Raw genomic sequence first — 15060 nt, forward strand, 5'->3', positions numbered from 1 at the left:
CAGGTAAAAATCTCCATTGCTCTGTTACACGCCACAAACATTTCTACAATCTACCATTTTTTTCATGCAGGATTGCAATTGTTTCTACTCCAAATTATATGACCCTGCCAGACTTGGACATGCTAACTTGCATAGATTATTCAAAATTCACATTGATTGCATTGCTACTAGAACTTTTTTGTTACTAGGCAGGGTGAAATGACACTGGTTTTCATTCTAGACTGGAAAAAAACAGAGGGATGGGTAACTTCTGATGAATCTGTTAACTTTTCCTCTGTTGCTAACATTTTGAAAGAGAGAGTAGTTTGTTGCAGTTATAAAACCCTTTTGTTGTAGTGAGGACTTACAAATGTAGAATCTTGCTCTGATTGGAAAAATTATTTTCTTGAAAGAAAAACGATTGCTTTGGAAATTTTCATCCCTAAAAGAGGAGCTGGATTTATATGGCTTTTAAATAAATAGCTTATTTTCTTTTCAAATTACCTTTATCTCACAGAAGTCAGATCTGTTCTGTTTATGTCATGTGCTGAAGACACAGTGAGAGTTCAAATGTCCCTTTGGAAATTCTCTTGCCTCTTAGTTAAACAAGGAAAGAAGTTTTGTCTCAAACAAGATGTCCTTTCTCCAAAAATGTTCCATAAACATTAACTCTAAATAGGTGTTAACAAAACTATACAATTGTAAATAGTCTGCCTAAAAATCTCTTCCTCTCTGAATTATTCAGTTTTCCAGCCTCCTGAGACGGAGAGAATCATTCCACTAGTTCTGTAGTTGTCATAGAGACAAGACCTGAACTTGCACTTTTTTTTAAATAAAGCTGAACTAAAACTTATTCCTGGTGCCTTTATAAATCATGAAAAAGCATATAGACATCCCTTTCTTGCTGTCTGTCTTTTTTGATCAGCTCTGAATTAAGAGAAGTAAATATTTAAGTAAACATCTGGATTATTTGTATATATTCCTGGTTGGAATTGGAATAACCAAGTAGGAAAATAGTTGCATAGTGGTAGTAAGACCCCTTTAAATAAAAAAAAGAAAAAGGAAAGGAGAATTCCTTTCTTCCACAGCTGAAATGATTTAAGTCTCTTGATCTATCAGTGAATGTTTGTAACTTACCACAGATTGCTGCTGTCCTACAGAAACAATAGAAGTTAAACTGTTCAGCAGCACCAAGTCCTTTGCAGTCAGACATTGCTGGCTGCTTAAGAGTTCATTGAAGAATGTGAATCATTGTTTGTCTTGGCTCCCAGGAGTAAAATCTCCAAGTGGCAACTTGCCTTGTGGATTAATAGCAACATTGTAATGTTGTCTATCTAAATCTCTATTAACATTGATATAGATCTGTGAGTACTTTAATAGAGGAGAGAGTTCTGGAGTCGTTTATGTCTTCTGTCTTAGCTGCTTTGAGAATACTCTGCACTTGGTGTAATTGTTGTCTAAGGTGAGACTCTAAAGAGTTTACCTCATTTTAATTTCCGCTAAGCTTCCCCAGAACTCATGTTCTGTAAAAACAGTAGCTGCATGGTTCTTAATATTGAGACTTCCTGCGTGCCTTCTACTCATCATTCATTTAAGAAAAAAAGAAGTCTCTGGGACCTTGGTGGACCAAGTCAGTGGAATGACTATGCTCTTGTCATGACAAATTTACTATTCTACCTTTTACAAGCTTTGGAGTCTGCCAAGCTGGTAATCTACTAAGAAGCCTCTAAGCAGGCTTTGAATTGAGACTGCAATGCCTCGGAAGATAACTGCTTAAGTAGGCAATAATCTATCTTTCTTCTTCAGCGCTTATGAATGGTGACCTCAAAAAGTGTCCTCTATGTAGCATGTCTCTCTGGAATTAAATGAGAACTAAAACTATCAATAACATCTGGTTTTCATACATTGAGAGTTACTTTTATTTTTTCAGGACAGAATAAAGCCATTGGTTGACTTACCTATTTCTTATATGAGCTTCCCTTGCAACCCTTTTAAGTTTGTGTCCAAGCGTGAGGCTCTGGAGTGAGTCCAGAGAAGAGCAACAAGGCTGGTGAAGGGGCTGTAGAACAGGCCTTATGAGGTACGGCTGAGAGAGCTGGGGTTGTTTAGCCTGGAGAAGAGGAGGCTGTGGGGAGACCTTATTGTTATCTACAACTACCTGAAAGGAGGTTGTGGAGAGCAGAGTGCTGTCCTCTTCTCCCAAGTGACAGGGGACAGGACAAGAGGGAATGGCCTCAAGCTCTGCTAGCGGAGGTTCAGGCTTGACATCAGGAGGAAATTTTTCACAGGAAGGGTCATTGGGCACTGGCAGAGGCTGCCCAGGGAGGTGGTTAAAAGACAGGTGGATGAGGTGCTGAGAGGTATGGTTTAGTGATTGATGGGAATGATTGGACTCAATGATCCAGTGGGTCCTTTCCAACCTAGTGATTCTGTGAGTTGTGACTCTTACTATACATGCATTGATCAAGTGCCTGATGCTGTAGACCTAAGTTTTTCCATTATGGCTGAGTTTTATAATGCAGTATGGGATTGTGTGATCTAATATGGGAATTTAAAGCTAAATAAATCCAGATTATGTCAACTGCAAGGAGGTTTCCTTGTTTTAATGTACTATGCTGTTTTCATGGAGATAGATGTTTTGTAGGCTAATCAAAAGCATATTTCATGGAAAGAACTGTGCGTGTTCAGTTTCTGTGCCTCCTAAATTCAGAAATATTCAAATTGTCTTTGCATTCTGCAGAAAAGAGAAGAGAAAGGATGAGCAAAAGATCTGTAGGGGAAGTTGTCAGTACCTAGCATTGTGATGGAGCCCTACTGCAGCTGTTCTTATTAGGAAACTCATGTTACAAACACAGGCCAGTTCTATAAGATAGAAACATCTAGTCAGTGTTTAAGCCAGTTACTGCTATGTGCTGATTCTGTCCAGACCCTAAATGAAAGAAATTTAAGAATGCTACCTTCTTCTAAATTTTATTAGAAGCAGAACGGTGAAATTAGGTAGTGTTTCTTGTCAGCTGCTCGCTGCATTTAAGGTGATGTTTATTCAAAAGTAGCACTGTAATCTAACAGCATGACACTCAGTTCAGTGATTAGAAATGGAAATTTGTCCTATTTTAGCAGTAAAGATTTTGTTAGACAAGCTGTTTTTGTTAGTATGCTGTAAAAATGCATATAGATTCTGTAACGTGTAGATAGTTTTTCTCACTGAAATTTGTGCTGTTAATTTAAATAACAAAGCCATTGACTTAGAGTTAATGAGTTGAACAGAAGGTCAGATGTTAAATTAAAAGCTACTGATGATTATGTGAATGGGAGTTCAGTTAAAGCAATGAGACTGGCGCACATCAAAGTTTCTTATTACCGGACAATTAATACTTTCTTAATGCAAAGACTTTGTGTTCTAGCAGTGCGCTCTGAGTAGAGCCTGGAGAATCAAGGTTGCCTGCACTGTGATATTTGCTCTTGCTGCATTTTCATGGCCGTGTATGTGGTAGATTGAGGGACTCTGTGCTTTAGTAATAAAGTGCTTAAATTTTATGAATCAAAGTATTTGTGGTGCAGAAGCCTCTTGGCTTGAACAAATAAGGGTATTATAAACACAATGTATATAATTCTTTTGCTTAAGTACAAAGATCTAGGGAACACTGTGACTATTTATTTGAGCTGTCGATGCCAGTTGGTCACCATGGAGCTGACCGACTTCTCTGTATGTGGAAGAACGAGTCATCTTCGGGAGGACCACAGACTGCTTGGAGTGCAGTCAAAAATCTGCTACAGTAGGTTTATCTGAATCAGGTTCTGTAGCTTAGTTCATATGCACATCCCTGCTGGCTATATAAGCCTGATTTTTACTGCCTGTTTCCACTGGGCATCTGACAAAAGAATGGTTAAGTGAGTGTTGAACTAAACTTCCATTAAAAACCCCACGTTTTCCCTGTTGAATATTTTTGGATTTTCTTTGCTTTCTAAAAGGTGTGGTGTCTGCTTGTAAACATCAATTAAGTGAAGCTAATTATGTGCTCCTGGTTTCCTTTACTCTTAATACTCTGTAATTTTCCAATGAGGCTTTCTTACCCTCTATATTCATTCACTGTATGTAAGCTTACTTTCTAGTGCAAAACTCACAAAAGGGAACACTGTAGAAAATATGTTTAGCCATTAAGTTTCTGGTGTTCTAACACTCCAAATACCTTGTGTTGTCATGTCAGTGCCACGTAAATGTACACATGAACTTAAAAATCTATATATTATTCAAACACTCAAATGTGTATTTAGTTCTTCAAATGAATGTAAAGAAATAAGCATAATGTTTAAAACTAAGTTTACGATTGATTACATTATTAATATGCATATACTCTGGTTTCTTTGTTGGCGATCGCAGGGACTAACATTCTTCCTGCTTCTCTTCCCCCCAACCTCTCTTCCTGCTTCTCTTCCCCTCAACCTCCCAACCCTATTCCCTGCTGAGCATAGTTCTCTTAACCATCAAATGAAGAAACAAAAAGACAACTGTTTAAGTCAGACTGCTTTACATGAAAGCCTATTCAAGGTCTAGGCTCAGTGTTTTATCTTGAGTACTATTGTTCAACTGAAAACACATTTGTACACTTGCAGATGTAATGGTATTTAGCTAAGCGCACACATTTAAATAACATTTTGAGTGTAGCTGAAGTACGGATTTGCACACGAAGCCATTTGGTTCCCTATGGTGCTGTTTGTAGTACCAGGTTGTTTTATTTGTGTGATTTTTTGCAAAGTTTTATAGAACTACATTAATCCTTCTCTAGATGCTTCACTGTAATTCCTCTAAGAGTTAAAAAGGTCTCAAGAAGGTCTCAATTTAAATTGTCTTATTTCATGACTATTTTTAGACTAGCATGATAATTTTGAGTGGAAATTGTTTCATCTTGGATATACGTGCTTGTATGTGCACACAAGGTCAGTTCCTGAACCTTGTAATTTAAGAATTTAACTGTGAAAATCCTGTGTTTTGTAGGGCTCTAGCTGACATGAACAATGATGGGAGGATGGATCAGTTGGAGTTTTCAATAGCTATGAAACTTATCAAATTAAAACTGCAAGGTTATCAGCTCCCATCTGCACTGCCTCCTGTCATGAAGCAGCCACCTATTGCTCTGCCAGGTGCACCAGGATTTGGTAAGGTCTTTGTTTTTATCCTTGTTAGACTGTATTGTCGCAGCCTAAGTTGAATTTGGTTGTTGTTTTGCAGTCATTAAAAGGAACTTTTAGGAAAATGTACTTTTGAAAGTACATGGCCCCAAAATAAAATAAAATGGTTCTGCAGACGTGCATTTACTCTGAAAAGTCTCAGTGAGCTTTTAGTACCCAACCATACTGAATAACGTAAGCTGAAGTCCTGTTTGCTTCAGATCTTATACTGTTCCCCATCTGTTCCAAACAATATTGTTTGCCAGCGGAAAAAATTATGGATAAGGTGGTAGGGCTAGTGCATTCCAAAGTACTGGAATTTTTATTTCAATTGTTATTTATTTAGATTTTTCATTAATCTTTGGCAAGATTAGCTCTGTTTTTCTTGACTTTTTACAAATTGTGTTAGTAATGCACCCCTCTATTTATTTTATGAGCGGTGCTGCACTGCTGTTAGCTAGGATAGCTGCTTATTGAGTTCTTATGGCTAGTACTGCCAAGGTCACCATCATTTCAAGGAAGAGAGTAGGGAGAATGTGATAATGAGAGGAGAATAACTAAATGAAGCTGAACCTCATGTTTTTTTAAACTTTGATGTTCCGGTGTATTCTGTAGTGAGAGGTTCTTGACCTTCGTGTTTAGTCATTGCTGTGATGCAAGTTAACTGGTGCTCGAGAATCACTGCTGTCCTTAAGAAAAGGGAATGATGCATTTGATAAACTGCGTGCAACCATGTTTTTGATCACTTGTCGCTCCCATAAGTTTTATGAACAATTTTATTTCTGTCTGTAAGAGATCTGCTGAATTAAAAGAACAAATACTGGTTTAAGTGAGAAAAGGCATAATAAAATCAAACCCCCAAGAAAACCAGCAAAATCTGTGATTTTCTTTTTTTTTTTGTTCATTGTAGACTTGATCTCAGCTGTTTGCACGCAGGCTCATTCTTCCCATTGGCATGACTGGACCTCCTTAACCTCCCTGTTATCCGTGCGACTGTGCTTACACCTAAAATACCTCATTACTGTGCTTTACCCTATTAGCTTTGCACTGTTTCATCTTGACAATAGGCTGCAAGCAGTTATCCTGAAGCTTGTTCTTTTCAGCTGTGGCTAAATGTAGGCTTTGGGTTCATTACTCACTGGAAGCTGACAGTGCTGCTCTTCATTCAGTTCAAGGCAAACAATTCTTTTTCTCAGCAAATGCTAATAGCCTTTTTTTTTTTTTTTGGGTCAGTGTTTCATCCAGTGTGATCTTATATGCATAAATTATAAAGTGGTATGTTGTTCCCTTGCATTATGTTCCCCTGCTGTGCTAATGGTGCAGTGGACTGTAAGAGTTCTTTCAAAGGGTGTGTGGAAGTTTCCATTTCAATTTGCTCTTTAATTCTGCATTTACTGCTGGGTTGCAGGCTGCAGTTAAATTTTTATATCCTATTAGGCTTCTCTAAATTAGAAAAAATATCTCCTTTTCTTGCCCATAGGTATTGGGGGCATTGCCAGCATGCCATCTCTTACAACTGTTGCCCCAGTGCCAATGGCATCTATTCCAGTAGTAGGAATGTCTCCACCATTAGTATCTTCTGTTCCTGCAGCAGCAGTACCTCCCCTGGCTAATGGAGCTCCTGCTGTTATACAGCCTCTGCCTGCTTTTGCTCATCCTGGTATGCTACATACTGAGACTCTCTTTACTCTCTTGCTATTAACAAATTATTTTGCCATTTTATTTGGACCCAGAGAACAGTAGACATGGAATAAGCCATTCTAACTTACTTTAAAGAATGATTTTGTGTACGGACTGAATGTAATTGGCTAGTCAACTTGTTTAAAAGTTAAAAGAAGAAACATGAACATACCATACTGTAACAGTCATTCATGTTGAGCAAAATATTAACCCTGTTATAACAGCAGTATGACAAATCTAGCTTGCCTATAAACTGTTGCCTAGTAATTGGTCCTCTCCTATCTATTTATAAATATTGAAATGCTGCTATTTGTTTGGATTACTCTAAGATACTGGTATACACATGATTGCTAACATTAATTACAAAATGTAATTTGATATCAATGGTGTTTGCATACAATCGCACAAGTAAAAAGACATGAGAGAAGTGCCTGTGTGTTTTCGCCTGTTTTGTTAGACAGTTAACTTATCTTAGTATTTTTTAAAGGGGAGCCATCAAAAGAACCATAGTGTTTGTATTTGATGTTAGGAACAACATATAATTAAAATTCTACAGTCTAAAATGTTAATACTAACAAATACATGTGTTCTGTTGTTTACAGCCACGTTGCCAAAGAGTTCTTCTTTTAGTAGATCTGGTCCAGGATCGCAGCTAAACGCAAAACTGCAAAAGGCGCAGTCATTTGACGTAGCTAGGTAAGTTGGTGTGGAATGAGTCCATGTGTGTATCTGGTTCTCCAGAGTTCGAAAACTACTTCTTTTGCAAATTTCTTTTCTGAAACAATATTTACTTGCAGAAACCAGTTCCTGCGGAGATACTGCTTTAGGATTTCATAGGATGCTGTGGTTTTACAAGGAATGCTCCATGAGTAGTGGCTCATTGAAATATAAGAATTAAGTATTACAGTAGTGTTGACACTATGTTCAAACTCTTGAAAACTTAACTTTTAGAAAAGTATTTGCTTCTGTAAACATAATCTGTGTTGTGTAATGCTGCACAGGCATTCCTCCTGTTACTGTGAAAACATAACAGGTAATATTCTTTAAAATTAGCTACTCTAGGATTATTTGTAAAAGCCAAGTATTCAATAGCTTTCAGATTTTAAATGCGCTCCACGTAACTTTCTTATATTCTTCAAGTTCTGCATGAAAAGTTATCTAAAAGGCTTTTAGATTATTTCAAGACTGAGGAAAATTACATGATTACGCAAAATGTGTTTTATGATGATCTGAATAAATGTATCTAACAAAATAAAACTTCCTTAAAGGGGGTAAGATAGTAATTTCTCCAAGTCTTTATAAATCCAAACTTTCTCACAGGTCTATGCTACGAATCTTTTTTGCAAGAAGAAAATGAGTTAGGACATCATTTTTATTTTCATTTTTGTTTGTGCAGGTTTTTCTTGTGCCCTGGTTTTAGATAAGCAGTGCTACTGATTAAAAATCTTTAAAAACAAGCAATTCTTTTTGAAATCTGAGGAACATTATAGTGATACTCTGTTCTGATTTCCAGAGGTACAAGAAATTATCTGCTCTGTCTGAAACAGCACTTGGGATTTATAATGAATGAAGTTCAAGAAACTACAGCTACAATGGCTTCTAGGTGTTCCGTTAGAGGACTGCTATAATTTTGAGTTTAACTATATCTGAATCTTGCTGGTCATATTTATTGCTGGAAGCTCAGATGAAATGATTTCTTTTCTGAGGTGGAGTTGTGTGATTCTCTGAATCTGTTTGAGCAGGGGTTGAAGCTTCCTTAGCTTGGTCACAGTTACTTCAGTGACTCTGAAGTGCCTGCCAACACTGAAGGGGGTTGTTCCTTCAAAGACTGCTGCTAATGCTGAGCAATAAATGATTGTCATTTCAAGTTTTATTTTGGAGAAAAAAGATAGCAAAGTAATCGGTTTACAGAGTATATGGAAAGGGAGATCGAGATACATAGAGATATGCAAGACAAAAGTAGATCCACTGTGTGGAAACTCCAAATACAGCAAAACTGGTAAGGGAGAAATTCACATGGGTAAAACTTCAATAATCAGCTTTTTTTTTAAGTTTCTGTTCTTATTTTCATTATTTAAGCACAGGAGTTTGGAAACAGAAAATAGAAATAGAGATATTAGATGGTTTGGGTCTTGTTACGCAAGAATAGGACATGAAATCACTTAGCAGAGTTTTCCTGCAATCCTTCTCAGCTCAGCTTTGGAAGATCATACCATGTTATATGTTCAGTGGACCACTGAAAATGGGGGGTTTTATGCTGTAAATTGGGATACTGGTGTAAGTGCATATTTCATCTGGCTGGTTTGTTTGTTGTTTTTTTTTTTTCCAACTTCAACAAAGAAGGACAACACCTGAATGTGCCTAAAAGCAGAAAAACAGTGCTCTTTTTTTTTCAGTATGAAGACTTGTCAGCCTCAAGCATGGGAAATTATAACTACAAATAACAGCACTTAAGCTATTATGGGGATGAATTAGAACAGGGAAAATTACTTTTGTCAATTAAGTTTCATTATGAGAAACTTTGATTTCTTTCAAGTGTAGCTTTTTCATACTTTTTTCTAGATTTTCAGCATATTTTACATAATTTTTTTCCTTAATCAGCTTATGAATTGTTTGGCTAAGACAACCAGTTAAATACAGGGTTAAGTGAGATATCACTTCTGCTGATTGTGATAAGGCATTTCCTATTATACTTTTAAGTGAAAGCTGTTAGCTTCTCTAAACTATTTGTTACTTAATTCTCTGCTAGTAAAGAAAAAGGCAAAACTCTTAGGTCAGTCATTCAACTTTACCAAAAAATGTCTTCTAGGACACTGAATTGTGATAAATGTTTTCCTACAAGAAGTCAAAGCTGTTGTGGTTTCAGGAATAGAAGGGAATATCTGTGAAAAGAACCATTTCAGGCATAAAACCTTGAACTCTGTGCAACACTTTGTCCTGTTATGCCTGTTAGCTTCATGTGGTTACGTTTAAAATTATATTTCACTCTCCCTTTTTATCCTTTTTCTAATTGTAGTGTGCCTGCTGTGGCAGAGTGGGCTGTACCTCAGTCCTCAAGACTGAAGTACAGACAGCTGTTCAATAGCCACGATAAAACTATGAGTGGACACTTAACAGGTATTGAAGCAGTTTTTGTTGTCTTGTTTTTTCAAACTGTAAAGGCCAATTATAATAGCATTTAGAATGCTGTTTAGATAGTAAGAGACTCCTCTCTCTGTTGTCTGTCAATATTTTTTCTTTTCAGATCTCCCATCTGCTTAATAACCTTGTTTAGGAACAAATATTCATTGTAACTGGGATCATTTTATCACCTTCTTTCCTTTATGTTCTGCAAAATACATTTGCACTGGGAAATGATTCTTGGGAAGGTTGCAACAGGTTATGTGAATACTTATACAGCCATTTATATTGTTCAGTTCATCCACCGCTAAGGATGCCTGTCCAGTTTCAGAAAGAAACTAGAATGGTACACTGGCTTAGTTTTACTAGTTCTGGGAGCATATACATAGTCTGTTCATGCTGATAACATCTCTTCAGTGTTATCTATTCAGAACTAAGCTCTGCTTGTGCAGTACTAATTAGTAATGCAAAAAAAAGGAGAAAGTTGCTTAATTGTTTGTTAATTCTGATCTCATTTTATTAGGTCCACAAGCAAGAACTATTCTTATGCAGTCAAGTTTACCCCAGGCTCAGCTGGCTACAATATGGTAAAAATATAAATTTCTGCCAAACTGGAATCTGTACTTAAACCTCTATTCGCTGTATTGTGGGGGTTTTCTACCTTTTCAATGCTCCTCTACTAATACGTCATTTTAAGTTGGTTGTTTTGTTTTTTTTTTTAACGTATAACTTTATAGAACAAACCCCTGCACTGCTGTCTTATAGTAATCTTACTTCATGAAAGTAAAAAAGAGCATCTTCTACACTACACGTAAATGTTTTCAAAGTTGGGTTTCAGTTACGGGATTTTTAGGCAGACCAGATGTTCAGCCTCCTATGGCCAGATGTGATAAAGCAACTTATACATCTGCATGGGTAGTGCAAAAGGAAGCTTAATCCAGAACCCTACTTTCTTTGGGGCTTGTCTACCTTTTATGTGAGATTTCTAAAGGCTTATTTCCGAAAGGCTGGAGTTACATACATTTCAAATAACAGATTTTAAAAGGATTTGTCTTGACTTCTCTTTTTTCCTTTCAACTTCTTGCTTACTGGAGTTTTTGTTCTTACTGTCACATGGATTAACCTCTCTCCTCCCTCATGCTTTGGAAGGTCATGCTTACCTATGTACTGTGTAATGTTTCTATTTTATTACTTGAGTAGTACTTGGTTATTGTTGATCTATGATTTTTTTTTGTGACCTTCATGCTGCTTCTGAATACAGTTGCCCTCTACAAGTTATTTCTAATTAAATACTACACTTCATAAATCTTTACTTGAAAACCCATGTCAGCTCATTAACCCATCTGACTTCCATGTGAGGATGTCAACTGCGTTGTCACTCTCAGGTAGCAGTTCAATTGTGCTTGCTTTCTTTGCTAAGTACTGATGGGTTTGCTATAGTGTAAAAAGTGCTCTCCTTCTCTGTTTCCTAACAAGGCTCTACTACAAGGGAAAAGATAGCAGTCCAATCATCTCGCAGATGATTAGCCAAAAAATTACTCTGCTTGGTGCCAGTGCCTAAGGAGGTTGTGTGGGCAGGGAGTGACATCAGCATACTCCAGGAGTTCTTGATATAACTTTTTTTTTTTTTTTTGACATTCAAAACTACCAAGGCTGTTGAAATAAGAAGTGGATTTTACAGCTTTTGTTGTCCAAATATTGCTCCTTTTCCTCATACTTACTCTGGGGCAGTGGAACCACTGTTACTGTTCTCTAGGCAAGGCTTGTCTGTCTGTATTGGGGTGGATTCACTCACCCATAGACACACAAAGTGAAGTACTGGTGTGCCAGCTATTCTGTAGCCGCTGTTTTGATATTTCCGTGCAAAAGATGTGGACCCTGACTGTTAGTATAGCTCAGTTGTACCCTTGCATGCTGGATTTTTATCCAACTGGCTTGTTCTTATGCCCCAGCCTGAGGAGTTCAGTAATGTGATCAAATGTGGCTATAATTTTCTTCCAAATTTAAATCCTAAAACCAAAGTGCATGGATACGTCAAAGGAATATATCAGTTGCTTACCTTTGATTTTCACAGTATCATGGGAGTTTTTCTTGCATTACTGGAGTACGGTGTGCTACAGAAACAAAGCTGATGTTTAGGCTGTTAAATTTCATCCAATACTGCCTTACTAGAAGTAAAACATTCTGTGCATCTGTTGGAGCACTGGGTTTAGGCCATCCAGAGATGTTATTCCGTATTTTTTAATACGTGCATAATGCTAAGATGTTTTTGTACTTGTCAGGACTAGATTGTTAATGACTTTGATTTTAATGCAAATCTGTGCTCTGGAATGTGAGATAGGAGCCTCTACGGAAGGAGACCAAACAAAAAAGTTCTATGGAGCATCTGACCTGATTCTTTCCTAAATGATATTGCACAGTGGATGCTCACAAGGTGTTCAAGAAAACTCCATTGATTAATGTTATTTATATAGCATATGATACAAGCAGCACTTGAAGAGCAATTGAAGCACAAGCCATGGCTATAAGGATAGTTTTAAAGCACACATGCGTGAGAAATGTGGGAAATAGTGAAGCGTTTGTGTTTTACTTTTTATTTGTTTTAAAGAACCAAAGTGGTTTGAAAAAATAGTGGAAAACTGGATTGATTTGGAACTGAATACTGTAAAATTATGCTTTTTAATAGTGATTTTAAGCCTTTAGCAGTTTACTTACATTGTACCTTCCCTTTAAAAAAGGAATCTTTCAGATATCGATCAAGATGGAAAGCTCACAGCCGAAGAGTTTATTCTGGCTATGCACTTAATTGATGTAGCTATGTCTGGTCAGCCGCTGCCACCTGTACTGCCTCCAGAGTATATTCCACCTTCATTTAGGTAACTGGACTCTCACTCCTAAATTTTGATTTAATTTAGGAAAGCTGTCCTGTGAGTGTAAAGGACAAGACATTGAAAAGTACTGCCCCTTGTTTTTGTACTGCATCTGTGGCACAGAGTGCCTTCTCATTCAGAAATGCCTTTCTAGCTTTTTGGTTTTATTACAAGTACTTGATGCTGGAAGTAGCAAGAATTCCTTGCAAGAACAGAGTTTAATTCAATGTAATACATTGGTTGCATCCCTTCCAAAACTTACTCAGTCTGGCCATATGAATTGAAAGTGTTTTAGTTCAATCTTATACTTCTTAAGAGTTAATGGGTTATATTGGAATTCAAAACACTTATGAATTTGCACTGTAGCAAAGCCAGTGTTTTTTGATAGTGGTATCTGTGAATAGTAGTGATGAGTCATTTCTTCTGTTTCTCTATTTCACTTTTTTGTGGAGAGCTGGGTGGGAAGACAGGAACAGCAGAAATGTTGGTATATGATCATAGCTTCCTGTTCTTTAAGTATCTCCCTGAGGATTACAAGCTTTTTGTTTATTTCACATGGGGTCTTGTTTTTAGCTTGGCTATAGTGAGTTCTTCCTCTGTCTTTGCAAGTTTTGCTATAGTTTAAGTCAACATTTCCTCATGTTCAGACCGGTGTGTGCTGTTGGTACTCTCAAGGATACCATTACCTTAATAGCAACGGGTGAGTAAAACCCTCTGGGAAACACTGAGGGAACATTAAATATCATTAAATATTACATCATTGCATTTAGTTTATGATTTGATGATGAAATCATAAGTAAATTTGTCAAGTAGAGGTTCTCTTAAACAATTTGGAATTATCACTTTATTAACAGAAGAGTACGCTCTGGTAGTGGCATACCTGCTGCAAGTTCGGTATCTGTAGACCAAAGGTTACCAGAAGAACCAGCATTAGAAGAAGAACAGCAGCAACTGGAAAAGAAATTGCCAGGTGAGCAAGCGAAAATAGAGGTATGTTGTGTGCTGTTATCAGACAGGTGCTATCGTTGGTTACATGCTGTGGATTTATAAAGACCTTAAGAAAGGTTTTCTTTCCAGATCATGTCAGAGGTGTAACCAAGACTTTGCTTTGTCCAGCTAATTCCTGACAGCTGCATGATCCTTTTGTGATCGTGACAACAGAGATACAAACAACTTTCAAGCTGCTTATTTTACATACTCTCAACAGAGGCAGCACTTTGCAGCCCTGTTGTAGGACCGCAATGAAAACTTTTTACTACCTCTATTTTCTAACTTAGGTGAAGTGTAGTTTGGCTTATGTACTCTTTAAAAGATCACAGTATGCATACAGTAGCTCTGCTTTTGGAAAAATTAAAAACATAATAAAGGAAAAAAGGAAGAAAAAGGAGGAGGGAAATAAGGCAGAAAGTCTCCTAAGTGCTAAATGTTAGGAAACACCTTAACACCTCTGATCATCACCTCACTCTTTGTTGTACTTGCCTTACTTTTGCTTTATTTTATACTAAGATGACCAGAATGTCCCACAGTTGGAGATGTAGCAAGATGACAGATTTATACAGTGCCATAATAATTCTTCTTGGTTTTGTTCTCAATTATTTTTGCAATTTTTCTAACTGATTCCTTGTGCTGTTTTGCATCTTTGATGATAGCTTAGATCTGAGTCAATGTTTTAGAAGACTTGCCACAATAATGCCTTCTTTCTCTTTCCATACCAGCTTAGTTCAGAGGATCTGCATATGAGTAACTCAGATACAACTCTTGTCTTTGGTTTGTATTTTGTAACTATCCGCTGCTGGCAGACTGCTGGGTAATTTCTGGCTGTAGGAGGATGGAGGGAGATAGAAGAGACCACTGAAGTAGACCTCACAGAGGTCTCACAATGAAACATTTGGTCACAGATGAGATATGACTCTCCTGTATTGGCTCTTTTAGGCCTAAGTCTTGTGTCTCTGAAATCAGAGGACTTCGGTATTCAGTTTGTAGTGTCTGCCTTGACTTAGTTTCTTTATCAGACTTAGAAATTGCACAAGTTATTCTGTTGACCTGATTTTCTATTTCAACTTATTGATACAATTGGTTCTATTAGACTGGAAAGGCAGCTGTTTCCTGCATTGCTTCTTCCACAGTATCATGTTTAGTCATGGATTGTAATAAACTCGCTGTTGTAGCTTCTGCTACTTTGCCCAGCGTGGAAGTAGGCTGACTTGTCTGTAGCTTTCAGGATCATTAGTACTGTCTTTAT

At 37.2% G+C, this 15060-nt stretch overlaps 1 protein-coding gene across 3 annotated transcripts in view; it reads left to right on the forward strand.

Annotated features, from left to right (window-relative positions):
* Positions 1–15060, forward strand: part of ITSN1 (intersectin 1) — a 133444-nt gene that overhangs the window by 37541 nt on the left and 80843 nt on the right. For 2 of the 3 annotated variants that reach the window (XM_069871605.1, XM_069871614.1), the window contains exons 5-11: positions 4976–5136; positions 6629–6808; positions 7431–7524; positions 9845–9945; positions 10472–10535; positions 12687–12824; positions 13673–13788. In XM_069871605.1, the coding sequence (XP_069727706.1) occupies positions 4976–5136; positions 6629–6808; positions 7431–7524; positions 9845–9945; positions 10472–10535; positions 12687–12824; positions 13673–13788 (854 nt within the window). The remainder of the gene's footprint in view (positions 1–4975; positions 5137–6628; positions 6809–7430; positions 7525–9844; positions 9946–10471; positions 10536–12686; positions 12825–13672; positions 13789–15060) is intronic. The other variant, XM_069871624.1, reaches the window with a different exon arrangement.

This window comes from Phaenicophaeus curvirostris, chromosome 1 (assembly GCF_032191515.1).
Source record: "Phaenicophaeus curvirostris isolate KB17595 chromosome 1, BPBGC_Pcur_1.0, whole genome shotgun sequence".
Lineage (NCBI taxonomy): Eukaryota > Metazoa > Chordata > Aves > Cuculiformes > Cuculidae > Phaenicophaeus > Phaenicophaeus curvirostris.